Here is a 17,411-nt window from a genome sequence, read left to right on the forward strand (position 1 = left end):
ATGTCAACGATTTAATCCCAGATATGATCTGGCGACCGGGGGGGGGGGGGGTTCCAAAGATCCTTATGGATCATCGGGATAAAATAGAAAATTGGAATCCTTGGCTGCTGTATGTCCAAGAACTCAATTCTCCCTTGGAAATATTTCCATCAATGAATCCCTTTTGCAGGTAATCATTCAATACTACTTTAAATTCAGCCGATGGATTACATGGCAGTTTCTGGTATGTAGTTGCATCACTTAGGATTCTCATGGAGTCTGTCTTATAATATTCAGAATCCATGATGACAATGCCACCCCCCTTGTCTGCGGATTTAATTACAATTTGTGTATTACTCTCTACACTCTTAACAGCATCTTTTTCCAATTTGCTCAAATTGTGTTTTGGAATTCTAAACTCACTGGTTGCCTTCTCCATGTCCTGAATGACTAGTTCAGTAAAGGTGTCTATAAAATTACCCTTAATATGTTTAGGATAGAATACAGAGGGCCTTTTAAATTTAGTTGATGGAATTGACTTAGTATCATTGCAGTTATTACTTTCCTGAATGGCCTCCCTACTTACAGCGTCTTTAATAAAATACTTTTTCAGTGTTAAACGTCTCACAAATTTGTGAGTGTCTATATAAAGATCAAACATGTTAGGTCCCTGTGAAGGGGTGAAATTAAGACCCTTTGAGAGGACCCTCTCTTCAACCTCAGGACTTAAGTGTGATTGGATTTCGGATTTAATCATCATCCCCACTACCAAGATTTTGGGACTTCATTTTTTGTCAGGTTTATATAGCCGATAGTGCACCAATGACTATTTTGTTTTGTTCATTGTTTGTTTATTTTCTGTGTATTTTAATCTGCCTCCTCTGTTGAAGACCTTCACTGCAGTTCGGTAGTTTGGCGTGCTTCCTCCCGATTCCCACACATGCGCAGTCAATACCTGGTCGTGCAGAACAGTCCCCGGCTCCAGGGAGATGATGCGCCTGCGTCCAGACACCCTCACATCCAGGGAATGTAGGCAATGTTGCTCAGTCCCACCACCGGAGCTGCCACAGAGTTAATGCAAGGAAATAAAACTGTATCCCTCAGAGTCTGTCTCTGCATGTGTATGGGACTCCAAAGTATTAATCTATGCTTGTTTCCATCCCTCTGGAAGATGTAGTTACCAGATTGGTGGAGCATAGGCAGGTGTAGTCAGCCTCCAGAGTCAATGAGTGTCCCCTCAACAGAAAAAACACACATGTTAGTGAAATAAAACCTTGAATAAACAGTATACAATATTTACAAATAACCTAGTGGTAACAGATCCTAATTAAAGAAAACCATACGTAGGTATGTTGGTTGAGATCAGAGACCCTGAGTGAACACAAGTGGATCTGGGATAGAGGTGAGTGGAGACGTAGTCGACGGTCCAAAGGAGGGATCACCACCCAAAGTCTGCCATTAGTGACCTCCTCAGTGCCTGACCCACCATTCAAGGTTCACGGCAAACCATGTGTCAATCGATCAGGTATCTGAGCCAACCAAAGAGGAATACATTACGGTGAGGACCGGCATCATCTGGTCTGTTCCCACAGGATAGTACCACGGTAATCATACATAATGACTCTCTAAAAGTAACAGCTGAGGTCTAGTTCTAGACCCTCTTGCATACTGTTGCACTGGCTGCAGCCAAAACACCGGTAACTCCCGAGCTTGGGTGTCCCCAGAAAAGTTTGTCTAGGCCCTGTTCCACCAATATCTGCTTTCACCAGTTGGTCATGTATATTTCTCCCCCTCTTATATGAAAAAAGGGGTTTGTGGGAAAATATAGGGGCTAGAGAATGATCACTTTCGAGTAATGGCCAATGTTTTAAAATAATGTTTTTGATATGCCCACTATGTGTATTGAAAGTGGACACAAACTGTACAGAAAATGGTTTAGATGTACGTGTACTCTGAGATGCCCCTTGAAGTCAATTCTCCCTTGGTTGAATCTCAGCCTTGGTGCATTGAGAACTCAGTAGGTCTGTCGGGTAGCCTCTCGCCTGAAATGTTTTATCCATCTGATCTAATCTATCATTCACTATTGATGGCGTACTTATGATTCTCCTGGCTCTTAAGTACTGGCTAAATGGTAAGCCCTTGATGGTACCCGGGGGATGAAAACTTGAATAATGAAGAAGATTATTTCTATCAGTGGGTTTGGTAAAAATATCAGACTCCAATTTGTGATTCATAACAGTGACTGTAGTGTCCAAAAAATTGATACAAGTATTACTAGAAACACACGTGAAGCTAATGGTGGGGAGTGATTTTTTAATGTCCGAGACAAAGAGGGACAACGAGGCCTCATCCCTTTGCCAAATCATGAACACGTCATCAATGAAGCGCACCCACATACACCCATGTCTAACATACTCCAAATGTTGGAGGACATAAGTCTCCGCGAATCTTATCATGAAGATGTTGGCGTATGTGAGTGCTACATTGCTTCCCATAGCCGTTCCCTGTGTTTGCACATAATATGTGTCCTCAAATAAAAAATTATTTTCTTGTAGAATCACCTCCAGCAGATCAATAATGAACACGCGTTCTCTAAGGGTATAGAATCCATTCCCATCTAAAGTATCCTTGACCGCTCTAATCCCCTCTCTGTGTGGGATGGATGATTACAAGCTATTCACGTCCAATGTCACCAGAAGGGTTTCATTAGACAAATGTGCGATGGGCTTAATTTTATTCAAAAAATCAGATGTATCTTGTATATATGACCTGGAGCTGACAACAAACGGGCGTAATAACTTATCCAGGAAAATGGCACAGGGCTGAAAGACAGACTCGGCTCCTGCAACAATAGGTCTACCTGCTGGTGATCTAAGGTTTTTATGCACTTTGGGCAATATGTAAAAAACAGGAGTAATTGGGTCTTTTTTATTAGATAGTCCTTCTGTTTTTTAGTAATAACCCCTCCCTCATGTGCTAAATTGATAATCTGTCCAATCCTCATAGTAACTTCTGTGATAGGGTTTTGTGGGACTTTCTTATAATTATTCTCATCTCCCAGTTGTTTTAATATTTCAGTCTTATAATCATTTTTATTCATGACAACTATTGCCCCGCCTTTATCAGCTGGCTTAATAATTATGTTACCATTTGATTCTAACTCTTTAATCAGTTCCCTTTGTTTTTCAGAGAAATTAGAGTGTCTGTGAGGTGGTAAATTCTTTGTAAAGCTATCAATGTCACTTTGAACCCTAGAGATAAAAGTTTCTATTATATGATTGGAGGATGGAGGATTGAATGTGCTCTTCCTCTTACACTCTCCTGTCAACACATGAAAGGGTGTATCTAGATCAACTTCATCTATAAGTGATGGTGTACAACAGGATGTTTGGTAAAAAATCCTTTTAGCCTTAAATTCCTATAAAAACGTGCGAGTTCAACGTCTAGGTCTAAAGCATTTAAGGGATTAGTCGGTACAAAAGTGAGACCCCTATTAAGTACCTCTATCTGTTCACTTGACAATATCTGATCCGAGATGTACTTGGCACCTTGCATGCTTCCCCCTCTGGGCCTGTCCTGGTTATAGTTTCACACACAGAAAGTTTCATGAGTCTGGGGCACAGAGAACATGAAATAGGAAATAACAAGGTCATTTTATTTTCCAGCATTTATCATCCCTGGTCCCTGGCTTATTGAGGTACCAGGGACCCCACAGGTTCAGGGGCAACCAGAGGGCTTAACATTTATTAGATAGCCTGGTTACCCCCTCCCATCACAGATAATTATTACATGCTTCTATTCAATGTAGCAAGCATATAAGAACGGAGTATCTTATTCCTTCAACCGCTACTTTTAATACCCTTTGATCAGAGACATAAATCACTGTCTCAGCTAACTCACTTTTGCCAACTAAATTATGTACTTGTTTTCATACTTGTTTTTCTGTTATTGTCATCAAGTACCTTATTTTAAGATTTTAAGAACATTAGGAACTTACAAGAACAAGTCTTATCACTAAAATGTGCGTCATACTACTTGGTTTCAAGCTGTCCCTGATACCAATAACATTGTATACTATAGTTTCAAACTGAGCACAAGATTCCTTATGGGAAAAACGATTTAAAACATCTTAACCTATTGAGTGCTGAATAATATATATTTTGATTATGTATTTATTGTTATCCTACTAAATATGGATAATATATAGGCATACAATAATATCGCAAGCCCATCTTTGATAATTTAAAGTATCATTTTGATAACCTGATCTTGTAATTAAAAAAATCTATTCTCAGCATTGGCTATATCTGCTTCAATTTTCTCATTCTTCTAAACAGAATAATGTAACATATGAGTACTCAGTTTAAAATAGCAAGGTGTAAAAAACAGATAGGTAGCGCTATATCCTATTGTGCAGGCAGCCTGTGATATATCCCTGAACCCCAGTCAGGTGTAGATCCGTGCAAAAATATATATCAATTGCGCTCTGCACTAACAAATTGTAACATATAATAATAGTAATAAAAATATACAACCAGTGGCGTGGATGTTTCTCCTTGAATGGATACTCCACATGTGATGGGTAAACATGTAAGGAAAAAATCAAAACATAGTGTAATACTGTTAGGCATACATACAAACATATAACATAAGACGGACGCTGGGAACAACAGATGACCAATTACAAACACATTTAATAAAGCATTAAAAATACATAAAATACATAAAAATGAAAACTGTAGGACACTCCAACTCAGGTGGGGGTACCTGCTTACCGAAAGTAAGAAGGTATCAGGCAGTGGATATATAAGAGTATCCCCTCTATGGATGGCTGCTGCTGCACCGCACTGCTGGGCTCACCCGTATTTCTCCACCGTAGATGTGGCTGGCTCACTCTGATAGTGTCATCCGCCTCTGTACGCCGTGGACACGGAAAAATCTCGTGTCTGCCAGGGAATGGTAGTTCCTTCCTGCTCGGCTACTGGAAGCGCGCCAAACGGAGCTGATGTGTACGCGGATGGATATCCGCCCGATTTCAGCAGTCAGCGGGCATCTGTTTAGCCAGTTCCAAAGGGGACAGGATTCACCACCGAGTCTGGAGGACCTCTCAGGAACACCCTACGCATTTCGAAAGGCTTGCTTTCTTCCTCAGGGGTAAACGTGATATGCGTAAACTTATACTTACGTTTACCCCTGAGGAAGAAAGCAAGCCTTTCGAAACGCGTAGGGTGTTCCTGAGAGGTCCTCCAGACTCGGTGGTGAATCCTGTTGGCATTTGTTCTTTTGTTTCTAATTCCTTTTCTGATGTTGCCAGTAAATCACTAGTTAATGGATTGATACACATTGCTACCAAACCATTTACTTGAGAATCATAGTCTGCACAAATTGTAGTATTTGTTTTTGTCATGTTTAACCTTATTAATACTAACGTAGTTCTATTAAATCTCCAACATTCCATATTATTAACTCTTACTAATACCTGTATTATTTGATAAATTCCTTCTATCCTTCTTCAAAACCATGTACCATGGCTATTATCACTTAAAACTCCTGTTAAAACACACTCAGAAGGATTTGCATACATTCAACAAGATTAGTTTGTTATTCAAAATGTATTGCTATCCCCAAAGAAACCAATGCACAGAAAATAATAATAAATGTCATTGTGCTGTGTACTGAAAACCACCAGGTAAAAATCTTTCGTCGTTGTGCTTCTTTCCTAGTTAAAAGTTTCTATGGAAAGAGTTCATCCGAACATTGTTCTCAATCAAGTATTGACCCATACCCTTCCTTTTATCATGGATGCTTCATATCCAAATGGTCGTATAGTCCATCCTCCAATGTTAAAAGCATCTGTAATACAGTATCATTGTTCTTGAACCTTTAGAACTAGCTTGCACTGATCAAAGTATACTAACATTGAAGCACTTGGGTTTGGCATTAACACGTTGTATTTGCAGAACAGTTTGGCCCCTTCTCTTGAGAATAATATAAGGTCCTTCCCAACCCGCATGCCATGGGCCAGGTTTCCTGAAAGTTTTTACCATAACTTTCATTCCTGGAAGGAATTAATAAGCTGGATTTACCTTTGCATCCCCTTTTTCTGTGGGGGCCATGTTTTCTGATGAAAATTTTAAAGTTTAGCTACTTGATTTTGCAAATACAGATAACCATTGAGTATGCTTGGTCGCCATTTTTAATGGTCCCGAAACTTGAGGTTCTGATGGAAAAACTAGAGGCACCCACCTTCCAGTCATTAACTCATGAGAGGTTAACAGCATTTTCGCATTATAACTAATATGAATTCTTTAGCAATATGCAATATGAATTATGCATTAATCTGTTTAAAAAAATCATTGAAAACAATTTTTTTAGAATTCTAGCAAATTTCTTCGTGAGTTAATGTTCTGTAACTCTCAGTGAAGCGTTCAGTGAAAAAAAAGGATGGGGGCTATAGTGTTTACATCATTCTTTAAAGGAACTATTTGTACAGTATGTGTACAATTGTTTCAAAATGATTTCCCAGCCATTTTCTAATGTTTCAATTAAATTAAAAGCGGTCAAATGTTAAACATTTAACACAGAGCCAATCACATGATCAGCTGTGTCAGAATTAATGCACGTAATGCATTCTCACTGTGCTCAATGAAGCTGAAAAGAGTATAAAAAGCTGATGTGGATAAGCAGAACGTCTCATCATCAGGAGTAGGAAGAAACCCAAAGTTGCTGAAGGGACGGTAGCAACATTTTAATCATCTTCAGACGTACACTTCACGTGGTCACAAGGTGAGTAGTTTCCATTTTGCTCAAACTTACTTTTTATTTTATTGTTTTAGGAAAGTTTTTTTCTTTATCCCCATATAGTGTATTTCATATTTGGGCTGCATGTCACTTATTCCCCCCCCCCCCCTATATTTTGAGGTTACTGTATATTGGTTGCGTACATATTTGATATTTTTTCCATTTAAATAGGCAGTTTATGTTGAAAATGTTCAATGTTGCACTCCTTTGATAAAAGAATATGCTATTTAGCATTGCATGGAATTGGCTACTTTTTGTTTAAAATCAATATCATTTAAAGATACCCTTTATTAAAGCGCTGAGACGCAAACCACTGTCCTGTCTGCCATATACTGTATTTGTGTTCTGTAAACCGTCACAACCTTCTAAATCACATATTTATTTAATACAGAGTTTACCCACCAATAATAACTTGGCTTTAATCACTCAGCCTTTTAGGATTGATGCTACTGTATATAAGCAATTGTCACTACTATAGCATATCAACTGCAGTAAGGAGTAATTAACAAAGTCTGCAAAACTGACTCAAAAAGTGCTATAAGAACCTAATTTGCCAAAGAAAAAGTCCAACTGAGAACATCTGAAGTCCAGTGTTGTTTTTTAGCACTAGTATTGCCTCCGTCTTTCCTCTTTGCTCATGAATAGCTTAAATAATTATAAAAAGTTATGAGTTGTGTGTTACCATGCAAGATCTATGAGAATGTTTCCATGAGCATTAATCATACTGTTGTTTGTGTGTGTCATTTCTGCTTATAGTACTGAGCGGATCTTTCCTAACATTAGAAACATGAGGTGTTATTGTCAATTTCTAGGATTATTTTACATTCTATGAAGAACTACATTTTTTACTCAACTTTATAATGCAGGGGTGGGTAATTCCAGTCCTCAATGGCCACCAACAGGTCAGGTTTTCAGGATATACCTGCTTCAGCACAGGTCAAAGACTGAGCCACCTGTGCTGAAGTAGGGATATCCTGAAAACCTGAGCTGTTGCTGGCCCTTAAGAATTGGAGTTGCCCACCCCGGGTAATATGCAGCACTCTATTGAAAAGTAACGGGATATATTAATTATTAATAATATAACCCAGCTGGTGCTTTACACCTAGAGAAAACTGAAGGGAAGCTTGTATATGTTCCTTCATCTCTATGTTTTCCATGTGGCTCATTGACAAATAATCCCTTTCAGATATCATGAAAATGATTTACAGCACGTTGTGGTCATGATAAAAATATATATTTTGCTAGAAATAACATGTTTAGCTCCTCATCTATTATAGAATAAACATGAAGAGCATTTATTTTATGGTCGGAATTCTTTTTATGCTACTACAAGGCAGCTGGCAAAATCCTCTTCAAGAAACAGGAGACAAGTCCAGGTATGTTTAATGCACATAAATACAATAAAATAATAGGAAGTTGAAAAGATGAAGATTAGCACTGAAGATGTGAAAATAACATGAGATTGCTTAGTGAAACAGAGAATCATACTGTATTTAACTCTATGGGACTCATTCTATATGTGCAAAAGTGAACAATTGAACCGTTTTAATCTAAATCATCCGCCTCCGCACATATAGAATTAGTCCCGATGGCGATTATTGACTAAAGTCTCCTGGCTGCAAAACTAGTGCAAAATAAATGAACCAAATTTATCAAAGGAAAACCTCTTGCTTTTAATGGAGTTCTTTTTCTAATAGATATGGTGCTGTTACTTGCACTGTTTCTCCCCCCCACAGGTTTGCAGTTGGGAAACAGTTGTAGATAAATCCCAAAGCCTATGCTTCCTTTTCAGCTCCAGTCTCTTTACAATTCAGTTTCTTTATTAACATCAAACCAGTTGTGATGTTGTTTGCAGCATTCAATACAGTCTGATTTCATGGTCTCCAGTAAATCAAAATACAGGGAGATAATTTAACGAGTAGCAAACAGTACAGTACGTCAAATGTCCTTTTCCCATCGCATATGGCGAACACCCATCCCATGCATTAGGCATGGCCCATAACAAGTGGAGCTTGTGGCCCACAGCTTTGCATCAAGCTTGTTGGTCCCTTGTTTACTCTCCTTGTTTGCTATTTGGGGAGTGAATATGTGGAGCTATTGAAGGAGCTACATGCTTTCATATTATAATGATCCGTTTCAACTTTTCCATGTGGGCCCATCACTTTTTTCAGAAGACAAACGTTAGTATAATCAGATCTGCGCCAAACGTAAGAAACTTGATTAGCAACAATTTTAACATTTGACATGGCTGCATAAAAAAAGAAATTAAAAAACAATGCATTGTGCATCTAGTTGCACTTGCCAGGAGCTTGAAGCATAGGCCAAAGAAGTGAGTAGCAGCATTTGTATTGATATAAGGAAGTGGTACTTAAGGCTTTTCTAACATTGCCAGGTCCTTTAACAGCAAAGGGATTTTAAGTAACACTCGAGTTTTAACAGCTGCATTTGTTTTGAGTTTCAAGGCACAATGCTAACTATGAGACACGTGGAAGGTTCATACACCTGTGAACGATCCACTAACTTGGAAGCTCAAGTAGCCAAAGTGCTGGGCTCTGTTGAGCTCCACTTAATATTTCAAATGACAATCAGCCCTTTTAGAGCATATTAAATTATCCCTTTAGTGAGAACAAATTCAGTTTAGCAGCTAATCTACACCAGGGGAAGCCAACACATGTCCTCAAGAGCTACTAACTGGTCATGGTTTCAGGATATTCCTGCTTCAGCACAGGTGGCTCTATCAGCGGCAGTCAAAGGCTGAGCCACTGATTGAGCCACCTGTGCTGAAGCAGGGATATCCTGAAAAACTGACCTGTTGGTGTCTCTTGATGACTTGAGTTGATTACAACTCTTCTACACGGTACATACTTCTCATTGTTGTTGATCCTATTTCAATAATATATCTACAATTATATGTGCAGGTAAAATTATAAAGAGGGTGTTACATGGTTGAATGTTTTAAACTACAATGCAACTCATTTATTCACTGCTAAAATGGACTGTGCTAATACAATTTATTTTATTTGGAAGCTTTTAGCTTTGACAAACAAAAGCAACTTCCTGTTTTCATGATTACCTGTCTTTCTAACTATAGACCTGTCTCCCTCCTGCCTTTTGCCTCTAAACTCCTTGAACGTCTTGTATTCTCTCGCTTGCTCCATTTTTCTCAACACCTATTCTCTCCTAGACCCTCTACAATCTGGCTTCAGCACTGCTCACTCCACGGAAACAGCCCTCACTAAAATAACTGGCGACCTTCATGCTGCCAAAGACAGAGGTCATTACACTCTGCTCATATTACTTGACCTCTCTGCAGCATTTGACACCGTCGACCACCCTCTTCTCCTTCACATTCTCCATACGCTTGGTATTCGGAACAAAGCTCTATCCTGGATCTCATCCTACCTCTCCCATCGTACTTTCAGTGTCTCTTCTGCTAACACCTCCTCCTCTATTGATCTCTCTGTGGGGGTACCCCAGGGCTCTGTCCTGGGACCTCTTCTCTTTTCTCTGTACACACACTCTCTAGGTGACCTAATAACATCTTTTGGGTTTAATTATCACCTCTATGCTGACGACACACAAATATGTCTCTCTGCTATATCATCCTGGATGGCCCTATGCTGCCTTAAACTCAACATGGCTAAATCAGAGCTCCTCATACTTCCTCCCAAACCTGGCTCTACTACCTCCTTCCACATTACTGTTGGAACTACGATCATTCAACCAGTAGCCCAAGCACGTTGCCTAGGGGTCACACTTGACTCCTTTCTCACATTCGCCCCTCACATTCAAAACATTTCTAAAACCTGTCGCTTTATCCTCCGCAATATAACAAAAATACGCCCTTTCCTCTGTTGCTCGACTGCTAAAACTCTGACTCAGGCCCTCATTCTCTCCCGTCTTGATTACTGTAACCTCCTGCTGTCCGGCCTTCCTGCCTCTCACCTGTCTCCCCTACAATCTATCCTAAACGCTGCTGCCAGAGTCACGCTACTCTTTCCTAGATCTGTCTCAGCATCTCCCCTCATGAAATCCCTCTCCTGGCTTCCGATCAAATCCCGCATCTCACACTCCATTCTTCTCCTCACTTTTAAATCTTTACACTCTTCTGCCCCTCCTTACATCTCTGCCCTAATTTCTCGTTATGCACCATCCAGACTCTTGCGTTCTTCTCAAGGATGTCTTCTTTTTACCCCCTTTGTATCTAAAGCCCTCTCCCGCCTTAAACCTTTTTCACTGACTGCCCCACACCTCTGGAATGCCCTTCCCCTCAGTACCCGACTAGCACCCTCTCTATCCACCTTTAAGACCCAACTTAAGTCACACTTGCTTAAAGAAGCCTATGAATAGCACTGTGGATATTCTGAACACATGATACATAAAGCTTGGCCCCCTGCAGACGCACTTACCAGAACTCCCTCCTACTGTCTCTGTACGTTCTCCCTACCTACCAATTAGACTGTAAGCTCCTCGGGACAGGGACTCCTCTTCCTTAATTTTACTTTTATGTTTAAAGCACTTATTCCCATGATCTGTTATTTATATTATCTGTTATTTATTTGATTACCACGTGTTTTACTACTGTGAAGCGCTATGTACATTAATGGCGCTATATAAATAAAGATATACAATACAATACAATCACACAAATTGTAAATCTACCAACAATAGCATTTTAAAAAATTGGCTGAATCTAATATTGCAATGACCTTTTAAAAGAATTCTGGATTATTCAAACAACTGAACACAAACTACAACACCAAAGTTCGTTTAACCTGAGACAATTTGGGGGATTTTCTTTTGAACTGCGTATAAAAACATGTTCCGCATAGATGGGAACGTTTGAATATAGTCTTTATATAGGTCTTTATATTTTTATTTGTTGATGTCTGATGCTCCGCTGCTGAACGGAGGTATGGGGTGATCCATTCACTCATAATAATTAATGCAATAGAGAGAAAGATAATCCAGTGCACTCACTCTTCAGTTAAGTAGACATTTGATTTAATTATATTTATTTATAATATTATTTATTATTGAAATATTATTTAAAGTTTGGATATAACAGCAGTTCCCAAACTTTAATCAATGACCACCCCCTGCTAGAAAATATTTGTTCTTCGAACCCCTAATTAATAAATCTTATTGCCTACTCATCAGACTATTGCTAATAAAACTGTGTGACTGATCCCAGGCAGCGTCCTGAGCTCGTTGGAGGAGGATACCCCTAAAAAGACCCCAAACTGCACCTCTGTGTGTGCAGACAGCATGGGTGTCAATGCTTGCCAGAGATTCCCTAGTCATGCCCTACAATAACTGTAGCAACAAAGCATTGTGGGAAGCTTCTTCAGAAGTTCCTGCTGTAATTGACAGCTATACCCCCAATGTTAAGGTGCAGTTTGGAGCCTTACTACACTATGTGCTTAGTCCCCCTCACAGGCTCAGGAACCCACTATACTGCCTGATATCCATCTTTACAGATATTTTTTTTGCTGAACCCCCTGTTCACTGGGATATTGAAAAAGATGGGAAAATAGTTATCTAATTTAAACGGTTTGGTAATTTATATGCTCTTTCTCTGAACAAGATGTCTTTCTTTGTTTCAAGGCACAATGCTGTTCTTGAGAGACACGGAGAAGGCTCTTATATCAATGACTGGTTCGAGTACATGGAAGCCCAGACAGTCAAAACATTTGTTGATTGGTTAATGATAGGAAGGCCAACTGCGAAGTAAGGATTTTCTTTTATTATTTATCTTGTCTTTATGTTTGATGCCATTTTTATTGGTCTAACAAAAATTAATCTACAGTGTTCAGTCTTTCATGTTGTATCCAAGTGGTGAAAGCGTGGTTGAGACATATTGGCCCATATTTAAAAAGCAGCCATCTACCATAATATACCTTCTGCCAGTAGTAGTACTTTCTGAGAGTAGGAGAATCATGGTGGTCACTGATAGAGATGGACACATTTTATGTTGCGGATTCAGATCGGCTGGTTCTATTCTTCCGTGGATTTCTGCAGATCCGTGTCTTTTCTTTTTAACACCAACAATCCATTTGCGGATTCCAAAATCCCTTGACGGATTTTAAGAATCCAAACCACGGATTGCTGAATCCGCAGATTGGATTATTAAAATCCGTCAGCGGGTGGCGGAATCCGCAGGTGGATTGTTAAAGTCCAACAGGGGATTGTATAAAGTGGTAGTTTTTTATTCATCCACACGGATTGAAAATGTAACAATCCATTGGTGGATTTGACACTGTGGAACAGATTTTGAATGACAAACTCTGGAAAATCCGGGAAACAGATTCGGACATATTTGCCCATCTTTAGACATGTTATACTTAATCTCTTTTAGGTTTCAACTAGAGCATTAGACAAAGAAAAGGTAGCGCTAATCTAAGGGAAGACCCGCAGCCTTTGATATAACTCTGACCCCCCGGGTAAGATATAGAACAGGAAAAAAACGTTATATCTATGGCGCTGGGTCACAGGCATAAAGAAATTAGTAAAAAAGTGTTATACAACCAGTGAATGGATGTGCTCCGCTGGAACTCTTCCAATGAAGGCAGTGAATCATGTAAGAAAAACAAAAACAAACATAGTGTAATACAGTAACTATACAAAACACTTAACACTAAAGAGACATCTGCTGAGACAAGGACTGTAATAAAAAGTATCACATTTAATAAACAACATTAAAAAGATGGGTCACGTCTGCATCGAAGCCACAGAAGAAATGCCCGCTTACCAGACACTCATTAAATGCTTGCAGTGGATATATTGGAGAGTATCCCCTCTCTTACAGGCCACACCACGTGCTCTGGCGTCCGACCGGAGCTCCAGGGGAAACCCCCTCCTGCTTGTGCTGCCGTGGGTCTCTGCACCTCAGGTATGCCGGCAGGATACATTAGTAGAACCATTGCGCATGTCCACACTTGTATTGGTAGTGTATATACCTTTAAACCGGGACTATATATATGAGGACATTGCAGGGCAAAGGGACTACTTTTTTACCCCTGAGGAAGGAAGCGCAGTCTTCCGAAACGCGTAGGGTGGTCTACATTTGCACAGCTGCCACTGCAAGATCCACTACACTGCCTGGACCTCCTCCACAGCTACTCCGCAGTTGCGGTCTCTGGTTTTGGCAGCTGCCCCATAGATCTGGCTGCACATCCTATTGCTGGGCTGCAGACACCGGCACGTATCCTGCCACCAAGCAGCACACGTGACTGCAGATTCTCCAGCACACACCAGCCGGCATACCTGAGGTGCAGAGACCCACGGCAGCACAAGCAGGAGGGGGTTTCCCCTGGAGCTCCGGTCGGACGCCAGAGCACGTGGTGTGGCCTGTAAGAGAGGGGATACTCTCCAATATATCCACTGCAAGCATTTAATGAGTGTCTGGTAAGCGGGCATTTCTTCTGTGGCTTCGATGCAGACGTGACCCATTTTTTTAATGTTGTTTATTAAATGTGATACTTTTTATTACAGTCCTTGTCTCAGCAGATGTCTGTTTAGTGTTAAGTGTTTTGTATAGTTACTGTATTACACTATGTTTGTTTTTGTTTTTCTTACATGATTCACTGCCTTCATTGGAAGAGTTCCAGCGGAGCACATCCATTCACTGGTTGTATAACACTTTTTTACTAATTTCTTTATGCCTGTGACCCAGCGCCATAGATATAACGTTTTTTTCCTCTTCAACTAGAGCATTGCCATACATTTTTTTCTTATAAGCAGCTATTGAAACACAGTAGAGTTTTGTGAGATTTTGTAAGCACCGCCAACATTGATCCAGACCCTGAAATAGGACTTTTGCTTTGGTTTAGGGGCTGGATCTCTCAGTGTTTTGCAGAATCCTATAGGATCTAAGGCTGATATCTCAATTTGTTTTGGTCCTGTAAAGAATACAGAAATATCCAGAAAAAAATCACAAGCAACTAATCTTTAAACCACACTAAATTCACATTTCAAGGATCACAGCAGAATAAGTTTTGTGATTAAATATCATTCAAATCACACATGTAATGTGCATCAATTACAACTATTGCCAGTTATTTTATCACTTCCAGCTCCCTAAGCAACTTGAAAATTCACAAAAATTATATATTTTTATCAAAACCTACAGTATGTATGTTTGTGGTGAACACACTAAAGGATCCACTGAATCACAATATTGGCCTCTGGCCCATTATTTCAACCTACAATATTGTTCCAAAAAAATCTTCATCCAATTACAAAATGCATTGTTTTTTATAAACATGTGTAACTATCTAGAATTAAACGACCATAGTCCAGTGAGGCTAATAAAATCATCATTAATATTATTTAACTGGGTCATCTTCGGTCAGCAATTAGAATTGCATACCATGTTTTTGCATATGTCTTGCAATTCTGCTAATGCGGTGGGTGTTGTAAAAGCAGCCACCTCCTTCTCTCATTATCTCTGCAGAATTGTCTGTCAACAGATATTTTACAGTCAAGTGCCCTTATTTGACTTTTTATGCATTTTTAAATAATGATTGACAAGAATTATATTTTAAGTTTTATTTTATGCCCAGTCTGTACCCAGTCATGATATTAGTGAGAGAATGTACTTATATTTTAAAGTTTTTATAAAGTGATTGCTTTTCTTCGGATGATGATAATGAATATGGAGGGCACCTTGGTACTCTCTGAAATATTTGTTGGCATTTTGGACGCTTCTCTGACGCTGTTGCAACATGTTTCCTTTAAAAGAATGATCGAAGACGGCACAGCATTGGCAACTGCCACCCGTCTGTGGGATTCAAAGAGGGCTAAAACGTTAATTGAGTTGCTATCTGACGACAGATTATATAAGGTAAAGTGTAGTAATAGAAATGCTTTGAATTTATATCATTTAAGAACATTTTCTTAAAACCAATAATTCAAGATGAATTCAATTTTGATTGGAAATGGGGAATCTTGCAGTTGTACTAACATGATACCCTAATCCTAATGAACGTATCTTCAATAAATTAAACTTATTGTGACCTGATTTTGACTACATGAGAACCTAATTGTTGTGAATATTGACAATCTAAAACAGATGCCCATACCTGATATAGAAAGTTAGAAATGACTCCAATATTCTTGAATGTTGTAGTTTTCTTCTTGTTTCAAAACGACTGTGCCATCTAAATGCTGTTAATGAGAATCTTAAAAAAAATAGGAATTTGTCAAACTGGCTTCTGGAAATACTTTGTAGCATTGTGATGTACTGTACAGCTGCATTCTGCCGCACAGCACAAGCAATGTTTAAGTCATTTGAGTATAACTCCAATGGATTTTTACTGAACTATGCAAACCACTGTTATAAATAAAACCCGGCATTAAATGAACGCATGTCCTAAATTCTAATCCTAAAAGAATGCAAAGTACAATGATGTTAACTGAAAATTAACAGATTCATGCTAAACTTTAAAAAAAAATTTGGAAAAAGAAAATGAAAAATAGGATGGACTTGTGCTTAACTGTAATTCTTGCATTTTATAATGCGTGTGCTACAAACTTATTCAGCTGCTTTAAGTAACATTTGATTTGTATTTGATTGGCAATGCAGTTAAATAAACAACCCCCTGACCCCCAAAATATATGCTTATATATGAAGATTTGAACAATTACAATGAATTTTGCATTGAGACAAATTAATAAAAAAAGAATATGAAAACATAACTGCTGCCTATCTTAGACTAGCCATATTATTATTGTGTATCTGAGTTTGATCTCTTTCTTTATTATAGGCCATTAGTGATGGACTATCAAACTAGTACAGAATATGTCTTCAGCAAGGAATCCCCCGGCTCTGACTTGGAAATGTTGAATTTGTGTTCTGTACATTCCAGCAGGTGGATCATAAAGCCAATACAGAATAGCTTTGCATGCACAGTCAATGACATTTACAATAGAGTTTACTTGCCAGGGGATTACACAAACAATTGACTATTTTCAAATGCACATCTAACATGACTGGTTTAGAAAAAAAATCATGGTCGGATCACCCTTTTTGAAACATTTGCAAACAAATGCTAAGCTTTCAGAGTATTAACTAGTAGCCTTAAATAAAGTTTTTCAAGCATCATTATCATTGTTGCCTGTTGACTAATTTTAAATCCATCTGCACTGATGTTTGATGCTAACTGTACCCTAAACGCCTCTTGTGTCTGAAATACATTGTGTCTGCTAAGTGAACTGGGGACATATTTAAACTGCAGACAACTTCTGAGATTCTTAGAAGAATGGATTTTTTTGGGGAGACCAAGCGACTAGCATTAACTTCAAGGTATCACCTCATTTCTTACATGCGACCAATAAAATCTTAGATAGCCAGCTATGGGTAATTGACAAGGTTTGGATAGTGTCGTGATTCATAAAATGAAAGTGGATCAATAATATCCAATTTATTTTTTACTCAATTTAAATATTTAGCCCGGCATCGTGCCACTGTATAAACACCAACACTATTGAAAACAAACTGGTTCATATGTCTTATTTACAGTAGAGTCAACGTTTATTCTAACATTTGCCGTAAACTAGCCGGGTTACATTCTGGGTATGTGCTGGGTATGTGCTGGGTATGTTCTGGGCTAGTTTGAGGCACGTTTAAG

The 17,411-nt window shown here is 39.0% G+C and overlaps 1 protein-coding gene across 2 annotated transcripts; it reads left to right on the forward strand.

Annotated features, from left to right (window-relative positions):
* The first annotated feature begins 6,606 nt into the window (after positions 1-6,606).
* On the forward strand, positions 6,607-16,888 carry LOC142499623 (pro-glucagon-like). 2 transcript variants are annotated; one of them, XM_075609233.1, is made up of 5 exons: positions 6,607-6,765; positions 8,058-8,156; positions 12,388-12,510; positions 15,523-15,625; positions 16,548-16,888. In XM_075609233.1, exons 2-5 carry the CDS (start codon positions 8,065-8,067, stop codon positions 16,572-16,574), a joined length of 345 nt encoding a protein of 114 aa, XP_075465348.1. In that variant the 5' UTR covers positions 6,607-6,765; positions 8,058-8,064; the 3' UTR covers positions 16,575-16,888. The 2 variants fall into 2 exon arrangements, with proteins under 2 accessions (XP_075465348.1, XP_075465349.1); XM_075609234.1 differs by having other exon boundaries at positions 6,675-6,765; positions 8,041-8,156.
* The last annotated feature ends 523 nt before the right edge of the window (positions 16,889-17,411 follow it).

Source organism: Ascaphus truei, chromosome 7 (genome assembly GCF_040206685.1).
Source record: "Ascaphus truei isolate aAscTru1 chromosome 7, aAscTru1.hap1, whole genome shotgun sequence".
Lineage (NCBI taxonomy): Eukaryota > Metazoa > Chordata > Amphibia > Anura > Ascaphidae > Ascaphus > Ascaphus truei.

Bases quoted from the DNA above. Each gene is read 5' to 3' on its own strand.
- LOC142499623 (XM_075609233.1), top strand. From the start codon at position 8,065: ATGAAGAGCATTTATTTTATGGTCGGAATTCTTTTTATGCTACTACAA. The intron at 12,511-15,522 runs GTAAGGATTTTC...TTCCTTTAAAAG, and splicing joins ATAGGAAGGCCAACTGCGAA to AATGATCGAAGACGGCACAG. The intron at 15,626-16,547 runs GTAAAGTGTAGT...TCTTTATTATAG, and splicing joins CTGACGACAGATTATATAAG to GCCATTAGTGATGGACTATC.